Source organism: Arvicola amphibius, chromosome 1 (genome assembly GCF_903992535.2).
Source record: "Arvicola amphibius chromosome 1, mArvAmp1.2, whole genome shotgun sequence".
Classification (NCBI taxonomy): Eukaryota; Metazoa; Chordata; class Mammalia; order Rodentia; family Cricetidae; genus Arvicola; species Arvicola amphibius.
Window position 1 is genome coordinate 181,312,166 of NC_052047.1, and position 12,476 is coordinate 181,324,641.

The window sequence follows — 12,476 nt, forward strand, 5'->3', positions numbered from 1 at the left end:
CTGCTGAAGTACAATTGAGGAAATCACCTGGTTTTTAAATGATAGGGCTTGTTATTGTGCAACCTTGTGGGGATCTCAGGACCACCTCCATCTCAAGTTCCTTATGAATAAAAATACAGTCGATAGGCCCTGCTTCCACAGGGTCACTGTTATTGAGCAAGATACGGCATACAAAGAACATGAGTCCCTCCATTCCATCCCCCATCTCCTTAGCAGGCTTCTGCCAGAGACGCTGCCAGTCACCGGACATAACCATCTTACCCAGCTCTCCCCGTAACCTCTAATTCCACATGCTCAGTGAAGCTCCCCCTGGATGGATTCTTCCTCTCACTGCCACTAAGTAAATTAATTAACAGAAGCCAGGCTGCAGGTGTATGTGTGAGCTTAATGAGCTTGTCCTTGTAGCTGACATCGACTTGCTGAGCAGCGTCCCCAGAGAGTGGGTGTCATAGCTGTAACTCCACCTGCTCAGACTCACACAGATGTTGCCTAACACTGAGGCAGCCCCAGCAGGGACCGCCCCGACCACAGAAGCCAGACCCCAGCAAGTAGGAAGGAGGGGGCGGAGAAGCTGAATTTAAGCAGGTAGCAGGTGGACCTCTCTGTGTGGGGAGTACTCTTGATTAATGACAGAACACAGCAGCAGCAGCAGCAGGGACTGTGGAAGACTAAGTCCCAGCAGTACCCCTTCAGGACCCTGATTCATTAATGGGCACGGAGGCTGTATTTAGTGGCTCTTCTCCCTGCTGTGACAAAGTAGCCGGCATCTTTCTACCCATGGGTCTAAGAAAGGACAACGTCCATACTGGTGGAGCGGTATGGCAGTGGAAAGATCAAAAGAGAGTCAGGGTCACCGGAAGTAAAGAAGCAAAGATGAACGTCAGCCACAGTCAGGGTGGGGCTTCCCATCTCAGCCAAACCTTTCTGGAAACACCTTCAAAGACGACTCTAGTGGTGTGTTTCCATGGTGATTCTAAATCAGTCAGGTAGACAATGAAGTTAATCACCACAGAGGTCAATGGTTGCTTCATTAAATAAAAATGGCAACTGCACAGATATCTAATACTTCCAAACTACTTTTGCCAAGAAACCATCTGTCAGTCAGCTAATCAAACCTGAACCTGACCAAGCTCCTAGATCAATGTTCAGTCTAGAACATTTGTTCCCAACCTGTGGTCCAACTCCTTTGGGAGGTCAAACCAACCCTTGCACAGAGATTGCATATCAGATGTTTACATTATGATTCATAGCAGTAGCAAAAAAACCACAGTTATGAAGTAGCAGTGAAAATAGTTTTATGGCTGGGGGTCACCACAGCATGGGGAACTGTATTAAAGGGTCACAGCATTAGGAAGGTTGAGAACCACTGGTCTAGAAGGACATAGAGGGACCAGGGGAATTTGTGACTTGGTCCCACAGAGATGCCATTTTCCAATGTGACAGAGCAAATGCTGGAGTGTCACCAATGAATGAATGACAGGGAATAAAGGCAATGGAGGACACCTTACTTCCATGGGAAGTGTTCCCAGGTTTGTGTGCTGAAGTGTTGGTCCCCACTTTTTTGGGGGAAGAGCTGAAAACTGCAAGAGGCAATGCTGGCTGGAAGAGTCACTGGGGAGAGTCTCCTGAGGGTGTCTGTTTATTTTTAAACTAAACTTGTTTATTTGGAGGGCCACACATGTCATAACATGTTTGTGGAGTCAAAGGACAACTTAGAGGACTCAGTTCTCTCTTACCAGGTGGGCCCCAGGGACTGAACTCAAGACATCAGTTTTGGCAACAGTGCTTTTGCCTGCCAGACCATTTCACTAGCTTCCTAGGGCATTCTCTCTCTTGCTGAGGGCTAGCGGGTCACAAAGCAACACCCAGAGACTGTACTAATAAAGTCAAACTTGAGTTGGGGCAGAGCCAGCATTAACTATAGAGAAGCCAGGAATGTGGGTAAAGAAGATGCACAGGAACGAGTAGGAAGGGACTTAGAGGTTTCACCATCTCTTCCATCTGGAAGGTGTGGAGAGGTCAGCTGGTTGCCCCTCCGCCGCTCCTCTGATCTATCAGGTTTTGACTCCCTTGTCTTTATTGGTAATAGGACAACTTAAACACCTCTCTCTCTCTCTCTCTCTCTCTCTCTCTCTCTCTCTCTCTCTCTCTCTCTCTCTCTGTCGGTCTTTCTCTGTCTTTCCCTCTTTTCTTCTTCCTCCTCTTCCTGCTCCTGCTCTTCCTCCCTCTTTCTCCATCCTGAAGGAGCTCCTCTGCTGTATCCTTCCATCGCCAATGAAGTTACACGCAAGGACCAAGTGGCTATGGGCTGAACAGTGAACCCTCTGAAACAAAATAAGCTGTTTTGAGCCTCTGTTTGAGTCAGTCTTCCCTCATTAGTTGCTTATGTGAGGCATCTGCCACATCAGGAGAGGCCAATGCACAGGTGGAGATGAGGATGCCTTAAACACACCAGTCAACTGCAAAGTCCACATCAAATCCCAATTCCAACAGAGAATGAAAAATTGTCTAACATACAGGAGACAGGCAGAGTTCAAACACTGATTTAAATGTTTGATGATATAAAAGAATTAGTTGTTAACTTTTTAGACACATTAACAGTCTCACAGGTTTTGTTCATTTTGTGGTGCTGAAGGTAGAACCCAGGCCCCATGCGTGTGAGGCAAGCTCTCTGACCCTGAACTATAACCCCCAACCCTTGTAGACACATTGTTTAAGGATCTCTGTCTTTCAGAGATTCAGAGGCCAGGAATAGAGGACAGATGATGGCTGGCATTTGCTTCCAAACAGTTTGGATGGCATGGAAAAGGGGATGTGGAGACAAGCAAGGCTGGGGAGGAGTTAAAGCTGGTGATGAGCCACTTGGGGCTTCACTGTACTGCTTCTGCTGTGCTTGTAACTCTCCACAGGGAGGGAGCACAGCTCTCCACAGAGAGGGAGCACAGATCTCCCTCCACAGGGAGGGAGGGAGCACAGCTCTCCACAGGGAGGGAGCACAGCTCTCCACAGCAAGGGAGCACAGCTCTCCATAGCAAGGGAGCACAACCATTGACTAGATTCAGTGTTCTCTACCTCCCTGATTTCCTGCTGACTCAGTATTACCACTCTCCAGATGCACTATTACTGAATGAACGACTAAGAAAAGAAGAACATATTGCTGATTAAATGATATGCCATCCCTGAGAACATAGAGCTGTCAACATGGAAACATGGTTTAGAATCCACAGACACTATTATCGTTGCTATTAGTAAACTCCAGCTGGCATTTAGCCAGTCTTTCCGTGAGCTTATCAATATGCAAAGATCCCTTAATCTCATAACAATTCTATGAAGATGCCCTCATTTTATGGAGAGATAAAAGGAAGACCCGGAGAAGTAATGAACTTGTCCCAGAGTCACCCGGTCAATAAGATCCCTCACTGGGATGTGACCCAGGATATTCTGTCCATCCAGAGTCTGCAGATGTCTGTCCTCAGTGGGAAGCCACCTCAGGGTGCACAGTAACCCAGGGAAGGCAGCTACGTGGACTTCAGGGTTGTAACCACCATAGGCTCCCCCTGCTGGGGGAGCAAGAAAGAGGAAAGGGGTGCTCACAGCGTCTGGATGGCCCGCAGCGAGGTGAAGGTGCCCTTGGCGAGACTCTGGATCTTGTTGTCATACAGGGAGAGCAGAGAGAGGTTCTGCAGGTCTTGGAAAGCGTCAGGCCGGATGCAGTTGATCTTGTTGGCGTTCAAAAGCCTGGGGGCAGAGGCAGGCTGGGAGGTAAGAGAGTGGCAAGGTCTGATCCTCACACAGCCTGCACAATCACCATCCTTGCCCTGGACACTGGCGGCCTCAGGCCACCCCACAGTGCTTTCAGTTTCTCTGTCTGCAGGCTACGTCTCTGAATTTGACGCAGGAGAGCACAGGGGCAGAGGGGTTCCTTCTTCCCATGATCCTGTGGGGTCCCCATGCATACACAGGAGTGTTTTGATATAGTATCAACTAGGTCTAGATTTCTGACCTGAATTCTCTTGATTCCACAAGGCAGAGCTGACCTGGGTACCCCTACAAGAGGCAGCCCTGTGCCCAAGAGCCCGGAAGCACAGGTCACATCTCACAAGCCTCTGGATCCTGAGACTTAACAAGCAGCACTGAGCCCACCTCTGCTTCCACATCTGACCTCCTAGCCTCACTGGGGCAGACTGTCTTTATGTCCTAGCTCTGATGAGTCTTGTCTCCAAGTCTGTTCCCTGAAGAACCATCCACTTCCCACCTCGGTTCCTGACCTGACGCCCCTGGGTACTACCAGGCCAAACATTGGGGCTGTATTAACAGACCCTAACTTCTACCAATGCCAAAGCTAAGAATATCATCAGACAGCATCTGCAACCTATCACAGAGAGCAGAGAGCTGGGGTTTGTGTCTCTGGGAAGCCGGAGGGCCTCCCAGAGCTGTTCTTACAGCAGCTGCAGGGTATAGAGGCCTCCAAACACACCGCGTGGCAGGTCGGTGATCTTGTTGCCATAGAGGACCCTGGAGAAACGGCAACAGAGAGGGAAGGTCAGAGGGCAGTTTAGCCAAGCCTCAGCAGGGCTCTGCGGGGGGGGGGGGGGGGGGGGGGGCACAGGCCTTTCACCGGAAGGCTCTCCACCAATACAGTTACTATAGCAGCTCGCCAGAAGGTAGCAGTAATGAGTCTTTAAGAGGCCTGTCTCTAGGGGTCAGGAAGATACCCTCTCCAGAGGGCTAAATTCGGCAGCTGTAATGTTACTGTGCCTACCCCTCTGCCTACTCCCACCCCATGAACTCCACAGAAGTCTGCAGAGGTGCCCTTCCAAGCGGCTTCACATAAAGTCATTCAGTCTCAGATTTAAAGGAGAGACAGTCTCCGGGCAGAAAGGATGAACACATTTTCAGAGAGACATGGGGAAAAAATAGAACGGCAGACAGCACATGTGGTAGGTGGTGGGATTGCAAGTGGTGTATTTTTATACTTTGATATTTGCAAAGTTTCCCACACTGAGCATGAATGAATCCTGTGTATAATGAGAGGGAGGGGAACAGGGTAGAAAAAACACGCGGACAGGAGTGTACTCAGGCAGATAGTGGAGCACTGTGGGGGGGGGGCGGGGTTGGAGGAGCGAGAAGTGTGCACTTTGTCCTCAGTGTGGCAGTCAGAGTGAAAAGCCTGCACTGCTCCTCAAATATGTCCTGGAGGTCCTTCCCAGAGGAGGGCATGGCAAGGGTATAGGCCCCGCCGTGAGGACCACGAGGGTCCATGTGGAGCACAGAGAAGGTGACTTGAATGGGGGAGGACGGCCACCAGACTCAAGACTTGGTCAGATGTCTGACCTGACCTGACCTATGTTGACCTGACCTGACCTGAACTATGCCAGGAACTGCAGGGCAAAGAGGGACTAGAGGGAGAAACTGGGCAGAAAGACAAGGCCGGGGCTGACTAAAGCAGACAGACAACGGGCTCGGCATACAATTTCTTAGACAGCAGAAAAGTGGCCTTGACCCAAGAAGTGACAGGAATTCATTGAAATGGGTTATTATCACCTCTAAACTGTATTGGCCCAATGTAAGGTAATTATACTCGTGTTTAAGGAAAAAAAAAAACCCACTAAAAAACAAAAAGCCAAAAACCAAAAGCCCTACAGAATAGTCCACACAAGGTCTGATCATTTCAGCTGGTGACAGTGACTCACTCTCACACTGTCATGCACAGTTGTGTGGGTTGTGCGGTGCACAGCTGTGTAGGTTGTATAATGCACAGCTGTGTGTGTTGTGCAGTGCACAGCTGTGTGTGTTTTGCAGTGCACAGATGTGTGTGTTGTGCAGTGCACAGCTGTGTAGGTTGTGTAGTGCACAGCTGTGTGGGTTGTGTAGTGCACAGCTGTGTGGGTTGTGTAGTGCACAGCTGTGTGGGTTATGCAATACACAGCTGTGTGGGTTGTGCAGTGCACAGCTGTGTAGGTTGTGTAGTGCACAGCTGTGTGGGTTGTGTAGTGCACAGCTGTGTGGGTTGTGTAGTGCACAGCTGTGTGGGTTGTGTAGTGCACAGCTGTGTGGGTTATGCAATGCACAGCTGTGTGGGTTGTGCACTGCACAGATTTGTAGGTTGTGTAGTGCACAGCTGTGTGGGTTGTGTAGTGCACAGCTGTGTGGGTTATGCAATGCACAGCTGTGTGGGTTGTGCACTGCACAGTTTCATGGGCACTATTCACAGCTGGCCTTATCATCTTGGGCTCTACTCCAAAAGAAGGCATGCTTGGAAGCAGCAAGATGACAGTCTCCTTTCTTCTCTGGCAGTGAGATGTCCATCCATGTCACTAGTCGGGCCGCTAGGCCATGCAATCATATGTCAGTGCTGCCCTGTGCCCAAGATAGGACTCTGAGCCATGAGGAACTTGGTCAGCTACAAAGCACAGCTGACCTCAGTGCCCTACTTACAGGGAATTCAAGGAGCGGAGGCCCTGGAAGGCATCGGGTGCAATCTCAGCAATCTGGTTGTTGCTCAGGTCTCTGCAAAGGGAGCAAGAAGAAGGTGGCTGCATCCTGAGGCTGCGGGCCTGGTCTCTTCTACCTCCCAACCACACAGGGCACAGGGCTTCTTTGAGAACAGAAAGGCCAGCTGCCCACCCATGCAAACACCCACAGGCTGCTCTATTTCTGTCCCTCCCACTCAGAAAGAAACATTCTGCCTGGGCCCAGTGGCCCTTCTCACTACCCTAATGGCTTCCTGACTGGAATGATAAGGTGACAAGCAGCTGCAGGCATGGGCCAGGCTTGGATTCGGTGCCCCATCCAGGCCTCACGGTCACCATGTCACCCCACATCCAGACATAGCCCTAACACCGGAAGGCCAGCTGGGGGTGGGTCAAGGTTTGTCCCTAGGCTGTGAGATGGGACTGGCCCAGACTCTTCCTCTTGCCTGCTGGAAATTGCCAGAAAGACTTCACTCACATCCTACGCAGCTTTCTGTAAGGAGAGAAGGCTCCTGGTGGGATGGATTTGATCCCATTCAGTTCCAGGCGGCTGCAGGGAGAGGGAAGGTGTGAGAAGGCTGAGGGTTGCTCTTAGTAACAAGCCCTTGGCCCCTGCAGCAGCCCCTACACCTGTGGGGCTGAAGTCTGGCAGATGGATATATATATATATATATATATATATATATATATATATAGTGATTTGAGCCCCAGAATCCTGGCCTTCTGTGGCTGAATGGGTGATCACCACCCCAGGGTGATACTATACTGAGAAACCCACACTGGCAGCTCCACCCAACTGGGCCAGATTGGACCTCAAAGGGCTACCCTCTCCCCAATGTTGGGGAACTTCCCAGCCTTGTTCAGAGAGCTCAGCTGAGTCAAGCCACCACTCTCTCCATTTGTCACTGAGAAACCTGGGGAAGCCAGGGTGGCACCCGCCCCAGCTCTCCATTGGTGGACAGAGCTTGACTGTTCCTGCCTGAAGCCTGCTCAGCCCCGCACTCACATCTCTGTCATGGTCTCAGGCAGGTTAGCAGGGATGGCAGTGAGGCCTTTGCCACGGCAATCCACGATGCCACTGCTACAGGCGCACATGGCTGGGCATGACCCGGAAGAGAGGGTGCAGGTAGGTACTCGCGCGGCCTCCCCCTGGCCTGCAGAGACAGTGGGTGTGACATCAGAGAATCTTACACGGCCACTGCCTCTCCAGATCTGCAGCTGGGTGAGGACAGGGATACAGTCTGTGGAGGGGGTGTCCACACAGGAGCTCCCCAAGGGTGCAAGAATTAAGAGTACACACTGACGGTCTCTGAACTCAAGCTGAACAGAACCGACTGCTCCCAGAGGTGATTCCTAGGATAGAAAATTCCATCCTAAAATCCTCATTCTCTGAACCACTCAGCCTCCTGAGCCGGGACCCACATATCCACAGGAGCTGGGTTCACTGAGCACTGGCTCTGTGCCCACACCATGATTAGCACAGTCAGTGCAGGGGCACCTCAACCCTCCTGCACCATCCTTTACGAAGCATTCCATAAAGTCCTGTGCTTGTGGCACTCCTGAAATGGTGGAAATTCCTATGGCTCAATGACAAGTGTCACAGCCAGTGCCACACCCACTGGGTGATGTCAGAGTGCACACTGTTAAGCACTGTGGCATAACTTACATGAAGCTTGCCATTTGAAATGCACAGCTGGTTGAAACGCTACCCAGACAGGTTGCACTTCCATCCCCAAGAAGGTCCCTTTGGCCCCTTCCTTAAGGATATTGCCATTCCGAGATGCAGCATCAAAGACCTGTGGCTCTTGTTTTTGAACAACACATAACTGCAATCACAAGGGAGGATCCCTTTCACTTATAAAACCCCCAAGATCCACCTTGTTGAGCACTTAAGTACTTATTAAGCCCTTTTAATTGCTGAGTAGTATTCCACTTTATGACGAAGCCATCGTTAGTAAATCTAACGTCGGGCACGATTTTCTGTGGAACAAATGCATAGAGCCCAGAAAGGGGCAGAGTTCTGGTGTTCCCTCATTGGAAGCCAAGGGCAGCGTCTGCTAATGTGGCTGCAGTGAAGCAATGGGTGAGAGGGGTGGCACTGGGAAGGGGGAAGAGGGAGGAGAGGAGAGAGTGCGTGGCATAAAGAACAAGGGAAGGCATGTAGTGGAAGCCGGGGGAGTAGAGACTGGGAGAGAGGGGACAGAGAGGAAGAACAGAGGGCGTGAGGGTGGGCTGGGGGAAGGCGAGGAGGCGAGAAAGAAAACACACAGACCAAAGAGATGGTGAGAGCAGAAAGGCGGAAGGGGATGATGACACCAATCAGAGGTGATGGGCAGAGAGGGGGTGAGCGAGGGCAGGAGGTGAGTAGATTTCAGTGAGTGGATGTGGATGCTCATCACAAAGGAGGGATGGGCAGAAGGAAGCAGCGGTCAGGACAGGCGGTGATGGCAGGTGAAGGCCATGGATGTGGCACCCACCTGAGCAGCTGAACTCGCTCTTTTGCACCTCTGCCACGTTGAGACCCCGTAGGCTGGCAGGCCCGGAGCACTGGGTGAAGAGCCCGATGGTGGGCCTCTGCCTCAGCCACTGCGAGAGCCAGGCCAGGTGACAGTCACAGAACAGGTGGTTGGAGTGCAGGCGGCTACAGGAGGACAGCAGCTCCATCAGCAGCCGCCTCCTCCCTTCCCCAGGCAGGGGGCTTTGGCTCCTTCACTCAGTCTCAACCCAGGGCTGTCCCCTGCTACGGGAAACTCTTCCTTGCTCCCGTCTCTCCCAGCCTGCTTTGTGGCCTGACTTTATCTCTCAGAGTTCACAGGGTCCCTTGCTCAGATCACCCACCTCAACTTCAAGGACAAAACCAAGCCATTTGTTGTCTAAGGAAAAACCAAGCACAGGAGGCATTGGGTGCCTTTCACTTTCAGACCCCAGGCTACCCTGGCTGGCTCCAGGGCTGTGGATGGCCATCCTACCCATACCCTCTTCCCACTGCCCAGGTGACTCACAAGGTCCGAAGCTTGGGCATGTGGTTGAAACTGGACACGGGGATGGTGGTGATGTTGTTGTTGTTCAGGGTCCTGAAAGGGACAGGCAGACCATTTAGCACCTGCCCAGCAAGTATTTTCCAGAAACAGGACCCTCTGCTCATACAGAGGCTCCCATGCCAGGTGTGACATTTTACCTAGCAGGGAACCAGCTCTGCTCCGGGCGTGAAGGTGGAGGGGACAGCACAGATCTAGGCAGGTGCCTGCGATCTTGCCATCCCCTAGACTCTAAGTCTGGGAGGACAGGGAGACAGATCTGGAAGGGCTGTGGAAGAAAGGGCAGCTTGCTCTCAAAGCGGAGCGCTTCCCAGCCTCCGTGGTGGGAAATGGCCCAACACCCCTGTCTGGAAGGACTTTGGCCAGTGGACCTACGCTGCAGCTAAGGTGTGACATCCTGCCTCCGCTCCCCAGCCACAGCCCGCCCTGGGCTTTACTTACAGAACCTCTAGGCCCCGCAGGGCACGGAAGGCTCCTTCCTCGATGCAGGTGATCTGGTTCTTGTCCAGTTGTCTGTAAAGCAGAGAGAGCGGTAAGGACGAGAAGCATTGCCCAGAACAGGGGGCTGAACATTTTTTGACGGAACACTCCATTCTTTTAAAAGAAGAGAGTTCAATCATGTGTTATATGTGTGTCAGACCAAAGTAGAACTATTAATAAAAGCTGATTTCTTCTTATTTCAGTTAAAACAATAAATGGAAATAAAAGTCCTATTACATTCCTCTACCCAGCCCTGTATGCCCCTTGGGAAGTGGGCATCCTTCCCTAACATTTAGGAGACCACCTAGAGTGCATTGGCAGCTGACAAATGGAAGTCACCGGGGAGAAGTGGCAGCAGGGGCTGGCAGCCAGAGTTCTGCTGAATGCCAAGAGAGATCGGCTAACACAGGCTACCTGGGGTGCTGCTTTCAGAGCGAACGGAAGCTGTGATCTGAGTTCAGTGGGAAAGAATGTGGTGATCGATTACCAATGTCTGCTCCAGGCATGGGAGGGAGTGTGTGACAAGCATGCCAGGCATTTGCCATTCCTGTCTGTAGCCAGACCTCAGGAGGTGGGAAGCCTGGACCAGAATAAATTTGAATACTAATAAAGCATTGCCTTTAAATAGTGCTCCACAGAGTGCATGCAATTTCCACATCTCATTTCATCCCCAGAATCAGCGTGTGGAGAGCACATTGTTTTCCTGAACAATGTAGGAGGCTCAGTGACGGTAACCGATTTTCAGCAAACTTAGGCAGTAAAACCGGAGGAGACTGAACCCAGCTCTTAACCCAAAGAGCCAGAGTGCATGGCAAACCAGAGGCTGGGAGCATGGTCTGGCTTCCATGGCTCCTACTTTCCTCAACCCAGTCCTCAGAGCATACCTCCTAAGCACATGCTTGGCTGTCAAATAGAATCACAGGCAAGCGTTGGCACCGCCCATTCCCTTTAAGGTGGCTTAGAACATATGGTAGAGATGAGGATAGTGCCAGGGCGGCCATCCCAGGCCCCTACTCACAGATTTTTGAGGTCTGTGGCTCCCCGGAAAGCCTTCCTGGGCACAGCCTGGAGGGCGTTCTCACTCAGGTCCCTGGGGGACAAACAGGGAGAGAGGGTATCAGTCAGGGAAGCCATGGTGAGAAGTGAGGCTAGTGGCCTCCTGGTGATGACATTCCAGCATCTGGATAGGGCGCTCCTGTTGCTCTGGAAACTGCGGCAGAATGAACAAACTGTGGAGGGAGAGACGAGCTTCTGTCCTAACAGATACACAGACACTCTGTCCCCAGTCACCTCTCCTCTGGACAGAGGATGGTTGCGGAGAAGCTCCCAGTAGCACCCCCATGATTGGTTGAACCCCAGCTGCATGGGAGGGAGCTCTGTAAGGCTCTCAACTGCTCTTAGACTCCTCTCTGCTCTGCTGTTGAGGAAGCTGTGATTGCTGGGAGGAGACGACCGCAAGTGGCCCACCCAGTCAGGAACTAGGCGGGGTCTGACCCTGAGTCTGCCCTGGGGGATTACAGACAGCAGAGCACAGGAGAGCCTGGATCCCTTGGGGACCAGGTCACAGCCCAGGGCACCGTGCAGCCCTACCTGGCTTCCTGCCCACACCCGTCAGCCCAGCAACTGCAGGAGAACCCTAAGCTAGACTCCCAACTACTGCAGAACCCAGACCACTAGGTCTCTTTTTTCTCCTGTTTTTGTTTGTTTGTTTGTTTGTTTGTTTTGAGGCAACTGGTGATACAGCCATCAGTGTGCAGCTGAAGGATGCTCAAGAGGATGCCTGCAGGCCCTGAGGAGCCCTGAGAGCATTAGGGAAGGAAGGACAGGCTGGGTCAGCACTACATGTTCCTGTACCCACATAGTGTTAGACACTCAGTTACACGGCTTCTCGTCTTCTCATGGGTGAAATGCATGGACTGGAACAAAGGCTCTCTAAGCACCCCAGCAATGGGTCTCCCACATGTGAGGGCTCAGAGACATGGGCTGAGGTCTGAGTGCTGCATACCCCCATCCATCCCTGGGTTGGAGCCTATGACAGAAATGGTGACACCAGGAGGTGGAGCCGGGGGGGGAGGGGGAACTACACAGGGTCACCCTCTTAGGAATGGAACTGGTACCTAACAGAAAGAGGCCTCAGAGGCTAGTGTGATGGCTAAGTACCTAAGGATGCTGGTCACTGGAACCTGATCAATGGGACTCCCATGGTGGATGGAGGGAACTGATTCCTGCAAGTTGTCTTCTGACCTCCATATTGCGTTCTGTGGCACATGTACCTCACCCCAACCCCCTCACACACAGCAAAAAAATTAATGCAATGTAAAAATGGCAAGAACAAAGGCGCCTCAAACAGCTGTCTGTCCCACCACTGAAAGAGGGCGCAATGATACCTGATTTCTGTGAATCAGAGAGCGGGCCCTCCTCACACACCAAACTTTGAGCCTTGCCACCGAGAACCATGAGAAATCAACTTCGGCTGTTTTTACAA

At 51.8% G+C, this 12,476-nt stretch overlaps 1 protein-coding gene across 1 annotated transcript in view; it reads right to left on the reverse strand.

Moving 5' to 3' along the window:
* Slit1 (slit guidance ligand 1) overlaps positions 1 to 12,476 on the reverse strand; it is a 143,007-nt gene that overhangs the window by 41,519 nt on the left and 89,012 nt on the right. The window contains exons 5-13 of the mRNA XM_038336276.1: positions 11,010 to 11,081; positions 9,953 to 10,024; positions 9,476 to 9,547; positions 8,951 to 9,114; positions 7,480 to 7,627; positions 6,952 to 7,023; positions 6,439 to 6,510; positions 4,444 to 4,515; positions 3,595 to 3,738 (exon numbers count right to left, since the gene is read on the reverse strand). Of these exons, the coding sequence (XP_038192204.1) occupies positions 3,595 to 3,738; positions 4,444 to 4,515; positions 6,439 to 6,510; positions 6,952 to 7,023; positions 7,480 to 7,627; positions 8,951 to 9,114; positions 9,476 to 9,547; positions 9,953 to 10,024; positions 11,010 to 11,081 (888 nt within the window). The remainder of the gene's footprint in view (positions 1 to 3,594; positions 3,739 to 4,443; positions 4,516 to 6,438; positions 6,511 to 6,951; positions 7,024 to 7,479; positions 7,628 to 8,950; positions 9,115 to 9,475; positions 9,548 to 9,952; positions 10,025 to 11,009; positions 11,082 to 12,476) is intronic.